At 43.2% G+C, this 12,978-nt stretch overlaps 2 protein-coding genes across 10 annotated transcripts in view; one reads left to right on the top strand and one right to left on the bottom strand.

The window, feature by feature from the left end:
* The window catches only part of Smlr1 (small leucine rich protein 1), a 9,458-nt gene extending 4,458 nt beyond the window's left edge, over positions 1 to 5,000 (top strand). Inside the window, exon 2 of the mRNA XM_021174283.2 lies at positions 4,639 to 5,000. Within this exon, the coding sequence (XP_021029942.1) occupies positions 4,639 to 4,712 (74 nt within the window). The 3' untranslated portion in view covers positions 4,713 to 5,000. The remainder of the gene's footprint in view (positions 1 to 4,638) is intronic.
* A 4,443-nt stretch (positions 5,001 to 9,443) lies between these two features.
* Positions 9,444 to 12,978, bottom strand: part of Epb41l2 (erythrocyte membrane protein band 4.1 like 2) — a 154,731-nt gene continuing 151,196 nt past the window's right edge. For all 9 annotated transcript variants that reach the window (XM_029482274.1, XM_021174888.2, XM_029482275.1 and 6 more), the window contains one exon: positions 9,444 to 10,671. The gene's annotated coding sequence lies outside the window, so the exon portion shown is untranslated. The remainder of the gene's footprint in view (positions 10,672 to 12,978) is intronic.

The following is a 12,978-nucleotide window of genomic DNA, read 5'->3' as shown; positions in this document are numbered from 1 at the left end:
GAGCTCACTTTGTAGACCAGGCTGGCCTCGAACTCAGAAATCCGCCTGCCTCTGCCTCCCGAGTGCTGGGATTAAAGGCGTGCGCCACCACGCCCGGCCACAGTTCTGTTCTTAATGGCCTCATCTGGTCCTAGAGCTTTAGAACCTCACATGGGAGTGAGCAAAATTTTGGTGGCAAACCAAACTAAAGCCCTACTATGTTCTATGGCTTGTCCTAGGCACTGGGACAGACTTTTACCATAAAATTTTTTAGTTCAAGAGGACACAGTCTTACATTTATAAAGAAAAAAAATGCATCAGAAAAAAATTAATCTAACACCAGAGATGTAAACTTGTAGATTTCTGATATTGGCCTCAGGCCAAGTTAAGACTGAACTCTGCCCTTGAACTTAGCCAAATCTAAACTCTAATCTTTCACTTTTACTTCTCCAAAATGTCAAAGCTGAGACCTGTTACCAGGCAGGATCTTCTGAATACCTAAGGAACAACCCAGTCATGAAATAAACCACCTTCTCCATTGTCACTCTCTTCTGCTGGCTCTTAATAAAGCATGCCCAGGCTGTAGTCAAGGAGTATGGGAAGCTGGAGGCAGTGGAAGCACCATTTCTTACAGTGGGACACATCTGTGCATCAGTCACCGAACACAGTGGAAGTCTTGCCCCTGGCCTGTTGCTTAAGAACTGTAGTCCTTTCTGTAGTCATTTCCTGAAGGATGTGTAGCACTGGTTCCTCTGCAGTTTAAGAGGGCCAAGGAGATCCTTTGGCCCAGACTGAAACATCGCCAGTCTGTATCTCTATTTAACAGCCTCCGCTTTGATCCATACTATAAACATATGGGCAAATGCACTATAGTTAATCTTCCACCGAGAGCTACAAGTGTAACGATTCCCATTTTGTTTCTATGAAGAGCGGGACATTGACAGATGAACTGCTGTGCTCACAGAACCGCAGGAGTCCTGCATCCTAAAACAGAAAACCAGCTCAGAGAGCTTCCTATATCCTAGACGGTTACACAAGAGAGGCACTTGAGGATGCGATGGGAAGTAAATGGAGGCACTGTCGTCATTCAACACTCATCGCCACGCTGCAAGCCCTGGCAGCTAATGGTGCATGGAAATGTAATTAGTGTGTCGAGAATATTAATTTTCTCACGGAGAAAAAAAGAAAAGTCTCCAACGTCCCGCACATTTTAGTCTGTCAGTTGCTTTGAGAAACAACTCTCCAGGAGGAGGGCTGGGCCTTAAAACTTTCCAGAAATAGCCAAATGCACTATGGACCAGGGCCATAAACATTTTATATATCATAAGGTGCAAGATGCGGTTTTCATTGCTCTCTAACACTCCAAAACCTCCACCTCTAGTGCCGCCCATCTTTCAAAGTATTATCACCCTGATCAAGAACAAACTGTGCTCTAAATAACTAACAGCAGCAAGAGCTGTCAGTTTATTAAAGTGTATCTGCTGAATGTCTGAGGGCTTAGTTAGATTAAAGTAAGTAAAGCTAACAAGTGGTCACACCTCAACAACTTGTGTGTTACAAAACAGATAAACGGGGCTGAAGAGGACCGCTCAGTCAATAAGAGCACTGAGTGCTCTTCCGAGGGTCCTGAGTTCAAATCCCAGCAACCACACGGAGGCTCACGACCACCTGTAACAAGATCTGCCCCTTTTCTGGAGTGAGTGTCTGAAGTCAGCTACAGTNTACTTACATATAATAAATAAATAAATCTTTAAAAAAAAACCAGACAAACAACATTTGACATTACAGTGAGGCTAAAGCCTCTTTCTCCAACTTCATTCACACATTTTAGTTCCTTGGAAAGAGCAAAGTAACCAGTCAGCAGAGTGCCATTGCTAAGTTCCCAATTACAGAATGAAATCAATTAGCATTTGAGTATGGAACACAGCTTTGCTACTTAATCCTCCAAAGCTTTAGCCTTCTTGTCTGTAGGAATGGCAGCAGCAGGGTTCAGCTACAGGAATAAGCTGTGACAGACAGTTCCAAACAGTCCCCATTCTGAATAAACAGCTAGCTTACTATTACTCCCACTGGCTTATAAATCCCAAGAAATGGCCATTTGTGTCATTATAGGTAGCATTATAATTGTCTTAGAATAATTATGCTACCCCAAGGTGACTCACCTGCAAAGCAGTAGGCAAGAGATGAATCCCCGCTGCCTGGCTCCAGAGCTGCCTTAGCCTATACACTGCGACGCAGGTTTCCTGCCAACTAAGTGGATCGGTTTCTGGGACCAAGCAAATAAACTTACTACCAAGTTGAAGGCAACTGTGGAAAGTCTGTAAATAAGGAAAGAATGCTGACAAAAGCTTTGGGTGGGTTGATGTTTTAATATAAAAGAAATACAAATTATTCCTAGGGAGGGTAATTCACATAAATTTCTCCCCCAAGTCAGGAAGATTCTTCACCCCATAGCCCAACAAAGGAAATTGTTATTGCTTATATAATTTTCCCTAACAAACTCAGATGTTTTGAAAGCCATCTGCTGAATCTCTCTGCACATTCTCCCTAGTAGATGAAATGCAGGGATTAAAATGATAGCCCAGTTGCAAGCTCGTTTTGGAGAGAGGTAAATGATTTTACTTCTCTTATTCTCTGCAGAGTGGACAATTTTGTCACTGACTAGGTGACTCACCACAGCTCACCAAGTTCATCTTCCCTCATCCTCGATCTCTGTTCCTTTAGCTGTCTCCCTTCAGTCTCTTATTTGGGCCACCCACTTTCAGCTCTATAATGTATATCTTTTTTTTTTAATTTTTAATATTTTTATTACATATTTTCCTCAATTACATTTCCAATGTTATCCCAAAAGTCCCCCATAGCGCCCCCCACTTCCCTACCCACCCATTCCCATTCTTTTGGCCCTGGCATTCCCCTATATTGGGGCATATAAAGTTTGCAAGTCCAATGGGCCTCTCTTTCCAGTGATGGCCGACTAGGCCATCTTTCGATACATATGCAGCTAGAGACAAGAGCTCCGGGGTACTGGTTAGTTCATCATGTTGTTCCACCTATAGGGTTGCAGATCCCTTTAGCTCCTTGGGTACTTTCTCTAGCTCCTCCACTGGGAGCCCTGTGATACATCCAATAGCTGACTGTGAGCATCCACTCCTGTGTTTGCTAGGCCCCGGCATAGTCTCATATAATGTATATCTTAGTCACTCATTTAAAGCGCTTCTTATACAGTTCGGGAAGAAATTACGATTTCAATGAGTTCATAATCTAAGCCCACGGTTATCTCAAAAGAATATGTTTGAAATAGCAAATCATCTATGTGGAAAAGCAATGTAACCCAGTGGCTGAAAGTACAGACTCTAAAGTCAGGTTGCCTGCTATCAAATCCTGAATACATCCATTTCTATAGTCTTGGGAGAAACTGCTTTTTCATGGTCTCTTTCTGCTCATCCATGAATTAAGAAGTGAGCAAGAATTAGACAAGCTAACACATGAAAACTTAGCACAGGGTATCTGGTACGTAATTGCTGAACAAATATTAAGTATTGTGGCTCACATAGCCTGTTGGACATATCCTCATCTAAGAATATGGAACATTCCCTAAGCATCATAATATGGGATCATGGAAGGATGGAAGCCAGGTAGAAAAGGTTTACCAGGTATATGATAAGGGATTGATAACATAGCTTGATGTAGACAATAAGAATATTGTTTAGGTCAATTCCATAAGCATGACATTGATAATCAGTGTAGGTAGCTGTTGGGAACAAAAACTTGTGTGTGTGTGTGTGCATAGCAGAAGCATCTACAGAATGTATATTTAGATCTTAACAGAGATCTCAAGGTTAAGTCACATTTTGTTGCTGACAGACACACTAGTTGAAGGTCTGTGGGCAGTGAAAAGGTTGCATGGTGGGAGGGGTGAGCGAGTGGAAACCAGGGACTGGGAATTGCCACTGGGTTTAGAAAAATCAGCAGAAGTAGGGTACCACTTACGGATTTTAGTATTTAAGCAGAGCGGTGTTAGCTTAGGAACTCATAGGCTCTGAAAGGATTGCCAGTAAAAGGGGCTACATGCTTAAAGCCCAAACAGAGAACGAGTTGCCTTGCCGATGGATGACATAGTCCCAAGTGTATTTTAGGAAAGGAGGAAAGCACAGAAACTTTGTTTTCCTAATTCCTGTATCTCCAACTCCTGTCCTACACACATTTACTGAATATGAGAATATAAACATCTGCTAAACAAGATAGTTGGATGTTAATGATCTTCAATTCAGTAGCCATCTGTTCTAACCAGGGGCAATTTTAGAAGCGACTGACGAGGGTCAGAGAGACGGGACAGTGTGTAAAGGTGCTTGCTGCCAAGCCTGATGACCTGAGACCAATCCCTGGGACCAAATGGTGAAGGTGAGAACAGACCAATCCAAGTTGTCCTCAGATCTCCACATAGGCTGTGCCATGCTCATGACTACACACATTCACACACAGAGAGAATATCAATGCAACTTTTAAAAGGAAGCCAGAGTTGAGATCCCACAATAGAAACTCGGTCTTTTGTAACTCACAGCGTGGTCAGTTAGAAATACTGGCCAGGAGCTTCTAATGGGCTATAAAAGGTCCAAGGCTCTCAGCTGTCTCCCAATTCACCAGTGTTTCTCCTTTCAGTTGAAGAAGAACTGGCTCAGACTTCTGATCGCCAGAACAAGTTTGGTCCTTCCCTGCGCAAGAGAATGAGGTGAAGGTGAGGGTTGGTGTCACCAATGGACAAAGCACCATGAATTTCTCAAGGTCACGGAGCAGCAGTCAACAGGGCCACCAGGAAACAAGAAAGAGCAGTTGAACACACCAGTTGCTACAGGACGACTTCTGTGGGATCCAACGTTAATGGCAGTTCCTCCGAAAGCACCATGAACGTAAACTTTTAACGGGCGCAATGCACCAGGCGTATCTTGAGTTTCTTTCATTGTTGACTACGCTTATTTACTTTGTAGAGAATACTTTTAAATTAAAACTTCTAGATCTCATCATATTACTCTATAAAATCTCACATAATTTTCCCTTAAAGAGTAAGGCAACCCTGAGAAAAATGAAACAGCAAAAGACAGTGCCCTGAGTGAGCCCAGTGGATGCTGTGCAGGTGTCCTTCCGTTTGGCCCTCTAGCCACCCTGAAACGTGGTAGCTTCCGATAGTGTTCAAGACCTGACTTTGTGTGTCTCCCTTTCCCCAACTTTAAGACAATGTAAGCCATCTCTGTGGCCGGCTGCACCAAACATGTGAATCTCAGTGTTAGCTATGGGTCTCTCACCAACATAGCTTTCCCCATGGCAGAGATAGTGATGAAGTGGTACATGGGAAAGGAAGAGAAGACAAATGTTCCTCTAATGCCCCAGGAGAATGATTCAAGTTTGTTTTTTGTTTTTTGGTGTTTGTTTGTTTGTTTGTTTTTTTAGTAAAACCCAAACACCAGGGAGCCCTAAGTAGAAAGTTGGCCTTTCAGAAGCAAAATTCCTATCATTCACAGGGCTCTAAAGAGCACAGACAACTGAAAGGGCAGTTCCTTCAAGGTGACAGTTAAACAGATTATGTGCACTACTGTACTCTTCATGGTCTTCCAGTTAATAGCAACACATGTTCAGCAGTCTCCAACCCTGGCTCAATCCCAACCTTTGTCCATGAGTCCACTGCTCTGAGTGGTTTTCTGAAATGGCCAGTGTGGTCATCTGGTTTGTGGTTTTGTTTTTTTGTTAAAGCACCAATTTTAGTAGTGACAATTCTTGTGAGCGCCCGACTCGCCAGCAAAGCAGATGCCACACTAGGATCCTTCTGCACACGTTTATTGGGAGAGCTTGATTGCAGAGGCGAAAAGACCCCAAGCCCAGAACTGGTGCTGCTTATATAGGCCTAGGAGAGGCATGTCTCACACCCGGATTGGTTATGCTTTCCACCTCATTTGCATGTTCCTCATCTGATTGGTTATTCTCTCTCAGTACCTCACTGAGCCTCATTATCATACCTCATTTGCATGTCTCTCATCTGGTTGGTTATTCTCTCTCAGTATCTCATGGAGCCTCATTATCATGCCCGGGCCAGGCAGTGACTTGGTGAAAAACTTTACTGCATATGTACACATTGGTTGTTTACCCAAGCTTATGCGTGGTGGCCAGCGTTAGCCAGCGCCACCCTGCAACGGCACATGTGGCTTCCCACAGACAATCATCCAAGACTGTAATGATCGAAAGTCACCACACCTCACTGTGGCCTGGTGTTTCCTGCCTTTTCCTTTCAGCCCTACCCTGGAATTCTTCTCAGGCTTCTGGTGAGCTTTCTGTTGGCACAACTTGCAAGTTTTAACTCTCAGATCAACTGACAACACTTGTTTCTTCGTCTTAATAGCACCCAATTCTATCCAAACTATCTGTTGGGCCTTTCAGAGTTGGGTAAGTTCTAAGTGTTCATGCCATTTGGAAGAAGTAACACTATTCTTTCGGTTTTGGGAAGGATTTCTTTTTTTAGGCCCTGGTGGAAGCTGTCTGTGTAAAACTTGTTTTAACAGGCAGTGTGAAAGGACACAGCAGAGTCCCATACCGGGCAGCTGCCAGCCAAATGTGTGGCTCGACATTAGCTGGATTTCCCTTCCTCTAGAAATAGGAACTTCAGAAACCTGAGCTTGGGCTGTGGTGGCCGCCTGGCATTCACTGTGTAACAGGTGAGCTTGGAACATGCATGTTTTCAATAGTAAGTATAATCAATTGTTATGGATGGCTTCATGGTGTTCATGCTGGACATGAGAGCGAAGCATTGACAAAACCATATGCATGGTATTTATAAGAACATTAGGTAGCTGGAGAGATGGCTCAGGTTGGGAGCACTGGCTGCTATTCTAGAGGACCCAGGCTCAATTCCTAGCACCTACATGGCAGCTCTCAACTGTCTGTAACTCTGGTTCCGGGGGATATGCATATGCATGCAGGCAATGTTAGCTGTCATGAAAAATCCCAAGGGTTTCATTACCAAGTCAGTGAAGGTCCTGCTAACAACTTTGCCAAATCTGAGGACAGTAAGCAGCTGCAGGGTTGAATCTTTGCTCAAATGTCAGTTTAGATCTCATTCGGTCATCATAGCTTCTGGCAGCTTCTAACTTGGACCACTGATCTCCTTACACCACTCCCAAGTCAACTCCAACTTATGCTCTGAATTCCCAGGGAGCCACAGCGCTTCCCATAACCCCAACTGTTCTCATGCCAGCAGCTAACCTCTTTTCTGTTCCCTGCTAACCTTGCTAATATTGCTTCCTACTATCTAAAAGAAGTATCCAGGAGGTTTAACAGTTTTCAACTCCAGTCCTGCAATAAAACTTCAATGGGTTAAGCACCTTCATACGGCTCTTGTAAGTCAATGAAAATAAACAAAAATTGTTATAGAGCCATGAAAGCTTTTTTTTGGGGGGGGGGGGCAAGTTCTATTTATGTATGTGGTCTAGAATTCAGATAAGAGGGCTTTGAACTCATGACCCTCCTCCTCAGTCCCACCAAGTGCCAGGATGACAAACATCACCACACCCAGGTTTAAGGCTGTGGTAGTTTTTCAAGGTGGTTTTTTTGTTTGGTTGGTTTTGGTTTTTCTTGCTTTTTTTTGTTTTTTGTTTTCTGAATTTGTACTTGGCAGTTTGGTGTTGCCCAAGATGGTCCATCAAAAGACTTCTAGAACCATTTCTAGAAGTCTTTCCAAGTCTGTGGCCACTCCACATCCTGAACCTAGTTGGTAAGACAGAAAATTAGTCATAGGTATACACTTCACGTCCTCCAAGATGGTATTTGCAATCTCTTAGCCATAAAGTAATACTTAACCATTCTAGGGACTTCAGTGCTTTCTAGTAGCAATGGGGTAAGTCAAGAATACAGTTTTCTTGAAATCTCAGTTCTCTGGCAAAAGCATTAGAAATCAGAATTCGTACCTTACAACTTGTTATAATTTAGAGAATGTTAAACACACTTCAGATAAAAATTTCAAAGCATGTGCTAAAGGTTATGCTTTGAATCTGCATTGTCCCCCACAGGTACACGTGCTGAGCACCTGGCCCCCAACTTTATTTCGAAGCTTTAGGTGATGGACCCTGCCTGGCAGAAGTGGGAAGTTTACCTGTCCAAGGGCCTGCCCTGAGGTCCTGCTTTTCTGTGCGTCATGTGATTCTGGCACATGCTCCTGTCCTGGTTGCTACCTGCTCCCCTGTGCCTCTCAAACTATAATGAACTAAAATCTCTGAGTAAGACTATAAACTTTCTCCTTTAGATCCCAAGATACCAGTGGTAGGCTGTGGTGCTGATCCTAGCATGAATGACCCAAAAGCAATGGAAAGCACACATTCTAAGATTTGTATTTATAATCAGTAAGGTGAAAAATTAAAAAAAAAAAATTCTTTCTATTTAAAAATCTCAAATCTGTACCTGGAAACTCTTGGATCCACTTTCCTACGCACCCGCCATTTAGCCAGTTTACTGAGCGATGGGCTGAAGGTGTTCTTCCAGGACCCCTGCTCCTGCTGCCTCAGGAGAATAAAACTGAGACCATGCATTGAGTGCACTACTTCACCCATAGCTGTTCTATGAGGCCCTTTTCACCATTAGATACACATACAAAAGAGAGCTCTCACCCACCATCACAGGAAGGTCAACAGATGATTTTTAAAATATGGACTCTATATACACTGACTTTGTGGTGGGAAGTATATATACAGAAGCACATTTGGTCTCATAATATCCCCACAGCTTGGCTCACTGAGACAGGCTTCTCCAGATAGTTGTTTTTGTGACAATTACAGAGAACGTGAGAAAGGCCTTTCACAAGTTGAAAGATAATTTTGTAGGAACAGATCTCAAAGAAGACAGTTTTGCAAATCGTATTTCCTATGCTCATTTTAAATGACCACATAAATTCTATGTAACACTTCAAAAAAGACTGTATGGTTGACCATTTTTGGTATCATGTTTAAAACACAAGTAGGCCCATAATGTGGTATGCTTGTGAGAGCTCCCAGTGAGCAATGTCAATCCCAGGCAGACGCAGTCCCTCAGCAGTCTGCTCCGAGCTCTGTGAACACACAGCGGACAAAAGGCAGGACACAAAGCATGGTGGCAAGGCACAGCAGTACTGCAGAAACATCGCCTGAAAGCACACCAAGGAGAGAAAGGCAGCCCTCCCTGGTGAACTCACACCTCAGACCCTGTAACTACCTAGAGCATCTAACCCATCACAAGGCATCTGGTATAGGAAATGCTGGATTTGCAAACCTTTCACAATTTCCACCAGTTCACCGAGGCTAGCAGGAATAACAAATTGAAAAACAAAACACAGCTTAGCCACTCTTAAAATGTTACTATTTTAAGTATTTTGTAAAAATGCTAGATATTCTGATGGAAAAATTGCACCCCAGTTTATTTCAATGTTTATGAAAAGAGAAGTGACACATTTATAGAATAAACAAACTTTTATTTTATAACAGTATTACATAAAGCAAAATATCATTTAATACAACTTGAAGCTGACATAAATCTAATCTGCCGTCATAACTATACATAGAGTCAAAAGCAAATGAGAAGAATGTTCAATACAGTTAAACCCCTATCAGCTTCTCTGGTGTTAGTTTTACATGGTATGGCTTCTTACAACCAACCAAAGCCCCGACCGACCGTCCCCAACCTCTTCTTCCCAGTGTCTTCAAAGCTGCAAGTCGTCAAACTATGTCAGAGATTACCTGCCCAGTAGCAAAGGGTCCGTGTGCATGGAGACAGACAAGTTTCATACAAAGCAAGTGTTCTACTCAGGTGTTCAGATAGTGGGAAGAACTGGAACTGGGAAGGTTAAGAAAGAAATCTCTAAGGCTGGAAGCTGCCTGGTTTTCTCTTAGTAAAAGGGAAGGGCACATGGTGTGGTTCTCCTCTTGTTCTGGAATGCTGTGGCAAAGCGCATGTCTGAGAAGTACTGCACTGTGGGATGAGGGTCTCTTAACACAGTACCTGGTCAGTGAGCTTCTTAATTCTCCAGTCCAGAGAGTCTCTGTCTGACTCTACGAAGTACAAAGGACTGGAAGGTCAAAGGTCTATATAAAAATCATCCGTAGTGAAATTCCCTAATATTAGAAAAATTTCAAGATGTAAAAAATGCTTTTAATTGGTATTAATATGTTCTCATGCAGTATCCCTACTGCAGTCTGAAAGCGGTAAATATTGACTGTAAGAGTTGAATGGAGACAATCTTGAAGAATGAAAATTGCTATCTAAATTAGTCACGAGTTTCCTTTCCATATAACAGCACCTGTTCAAGTGAACAGCACCTTACCAGCCCGGCTGGCTTTGTTCACTGTCATTTGAGCAAATGAGTCAAAAAAGCAGGTAGGGAAAGGAAACAAACACAAACCCTAATAAAAAACAAAGAATTAAAAAAAGGTAGGGAAAGAAAGAACAGGGGAGCAGGGTGTCTAGAAGTGGTTATATAACAAATAATATATTAGAAGTGTATGGGAATAGTAGAGACCAGAGCTGTTAAGGTATGGTTTGCTGTTGGCATTTTAATTCTTCAGGCTTCTGGTCACTGTTACCAGTCGGAGCACAGTTTTGCTGGAGTAGTGGTACGGCGTTAAGACTTGGAATGGTCAAAGTTCTTCAGATTCATGAAGTTAAATGTTGTTTAAAAAAGACTTTCTAGGAAAGAAAAAAAAAAAAAAGACATAAATCTTAAATATTCCAAAGCCAGTGGCTTAAAAACAGAGTTAAATAAAGTTTTCCATCAAGTAATCAAGTTATCTTCCTACTTTAACAGGAGCCAGTGTATCTACTGAAAACAAACGTGAAGCACACATTACAAACCTTAAAATTCCCAGAAAACTGGCATGAGCAAAAGAGGTAGCAAGACCTAATTACAGCCAAGGAGACAACATGTGCAGTGTGACACCGGTGTCCACGTGTGCAGTGTGACACCCCCAGTGTCCAGTCTCTAGTTTGCCCTTCTTTAGCTGCAGATCCCCATAGCCAACTGTGGTTCACAGACATTACATGAGAAATTCAAAGGTAAAGCTTGAAACTGAGGACTGCTTTAAGTAGACTGCTGGTCTCTCCCCCAGCCCCACCCAGTTGATGATCCGAGACCCCTCTGTCCAGCACAGATATACTGCGCAGGCCACCTGCCATTCACCACTTTAGCAGCTGTTTTGGTTATCAAGTCAAATATCACAGTATTTCTGTGGCTGCCTTCAAGTAATCCCTGTTTTTCTTACTAATGGTCTCAAACTGCCTGAGCAGAGATGCTGACAATTGAGATTTGCTAAGAAGTCACAATAAGCTTACCTTGACTGACAAGCCAAAGGGGCAGTGCGTGGAGGTTCAGTACTGGCTGGTTTCAGGCATCTACCAGAGCAGTGAGACATAAGTGCCCTGAGGTACCTCCCACCCCCTATATAAATGAAAGCTAACTGATGCAGGCTTTAAGCTCAGCATGAGAAGGGCTAGCCGTTTTTTACTCACTGAGAGGAACAGGCGAGGAGACACAGACAGAAGGGACAGAAGGCACAGAAGGCTCAGAGGCGCAGGGTCATGGTACTGAGACACACTTAGATTTATGTGGGAAGTCTGCTGAAGGGGAAGGGGAACAAGGCCAGAACGCTGGACAGAAGCACCCTCAGGTGCCAGCTGGATGAAGAAGATGGCAATAAGCAAGCAGGTGTTATCAGAAGAGGGATAAGACTGGGGCTTGAGATGTTGCCACAGAACAGGACCAATGACTGCCCAGTGGTATTTCATGCCCTTCAGCCCAGCACTCAGGCAGATGCAAGTGGAGCTCTGTGGTATTAAGGCCAGCCTGATCTACTGCATACTGAGTTCCAGATTAGCCAAGGTTAACAATAGTGACACCTTGTCACAAAACCAAACCAAAAACAACTAAAAAGAAAAGTAGCTATATGCAATACTGCAAAGTCTGGAACCTAGAAGGGGCAGAAAAGGGAGGCCAAGAGCCTGTGCGAGCCATGAGGCCTAGAGACACAGATCTGTGAGTCAGCACACAGGGATCCAAGCAAGACCAAGCACAAGGAGACCGGATGTGAGCTTCACAGAAAAAGGAAACATGATCTTGGAAGCTCCCAAGCCCCTCATTAAACGCAGGCAGACAGCACAAAGGACTGCAAGTGACTCACCATCCCTGAGCTAGCGAAAGGTTTCTAGATACAACTTTCATAGTCTATGTCAACTTGACAAACATTCTGGCAAATGTACTAATTACAGAGAACCGTAGACATTAATGTTCTTTCCAGAACATACCAGTCCCAAAATAGAGAATGTACACGGTATTGGTCAGATAAAATTCTTATTTTGATAGGGGAAAAAATACTCTTCATTATTAAGAAGCAGTACAGATGAGAGCCTCTTGATTACCCAGGGCAGGATGACTAATGAAGTCCATTGTTTCCCACCCTGCTGTCTTCCTTGGGCTATCTCATTACTCATTAGCACTTCTGCTTGAGTCCAGGTCGGGAAATCAATGGAATCAAAGTCTTTTTGGCTGGCAATGTCAAAGAGAAATGTGGGGGATGGTGACCAATCAACTGCTCAGGACAGTTATCTGTGACCTCTGGACTCACTACCCCGTCTTGCACTTTGAGACCTAGTATCTCTGCCGTGCCTGGTAAATCTATGTCATTTCTTGAACACAGCTGTCGCAGCTGTCTAGTTAGCATAGAAAACAAACCCTTCCACCCACAGAAACAATGCTTTAGGTACAATGGGTTAGACACAGTAGTAAGACTGGAAAGAAGAAACAAGTCAGCGGTGACTGTCCCAAAAATCTACAGCAGAGGTGACATTTAGGACTCTTCATGACATTTTTCTCTAGGTTTTTAAAATCTCTCTTAATAATAATAATAAAAAAAAATCACGTGCATGCCTTTAATCCCAGCACTTGGGAGGCAGAGGCAGGCGGATTTCTGAGTTCGAGGCCAGCCTGGTCTACAAAGTGGG

Source organism: Mus caroli, chromosome 10, assembly GCF_900094665.2.
Source record: "Mus caroli chromosome 10, CAROLI_EIJ_v1.1, whole genome shotgun sequence".
NCBI classification, from domain to species: domain Eukaryota; kingdom Metazoa; phylum Chordata; class Mammalia; order Rodentia; family Muridae; genus Mus; species Mus caroli.
Note: the sequence above shows the minus strand (reverse complement) of the source record. Positions and strands in the feature narration are given on the sequence as shown.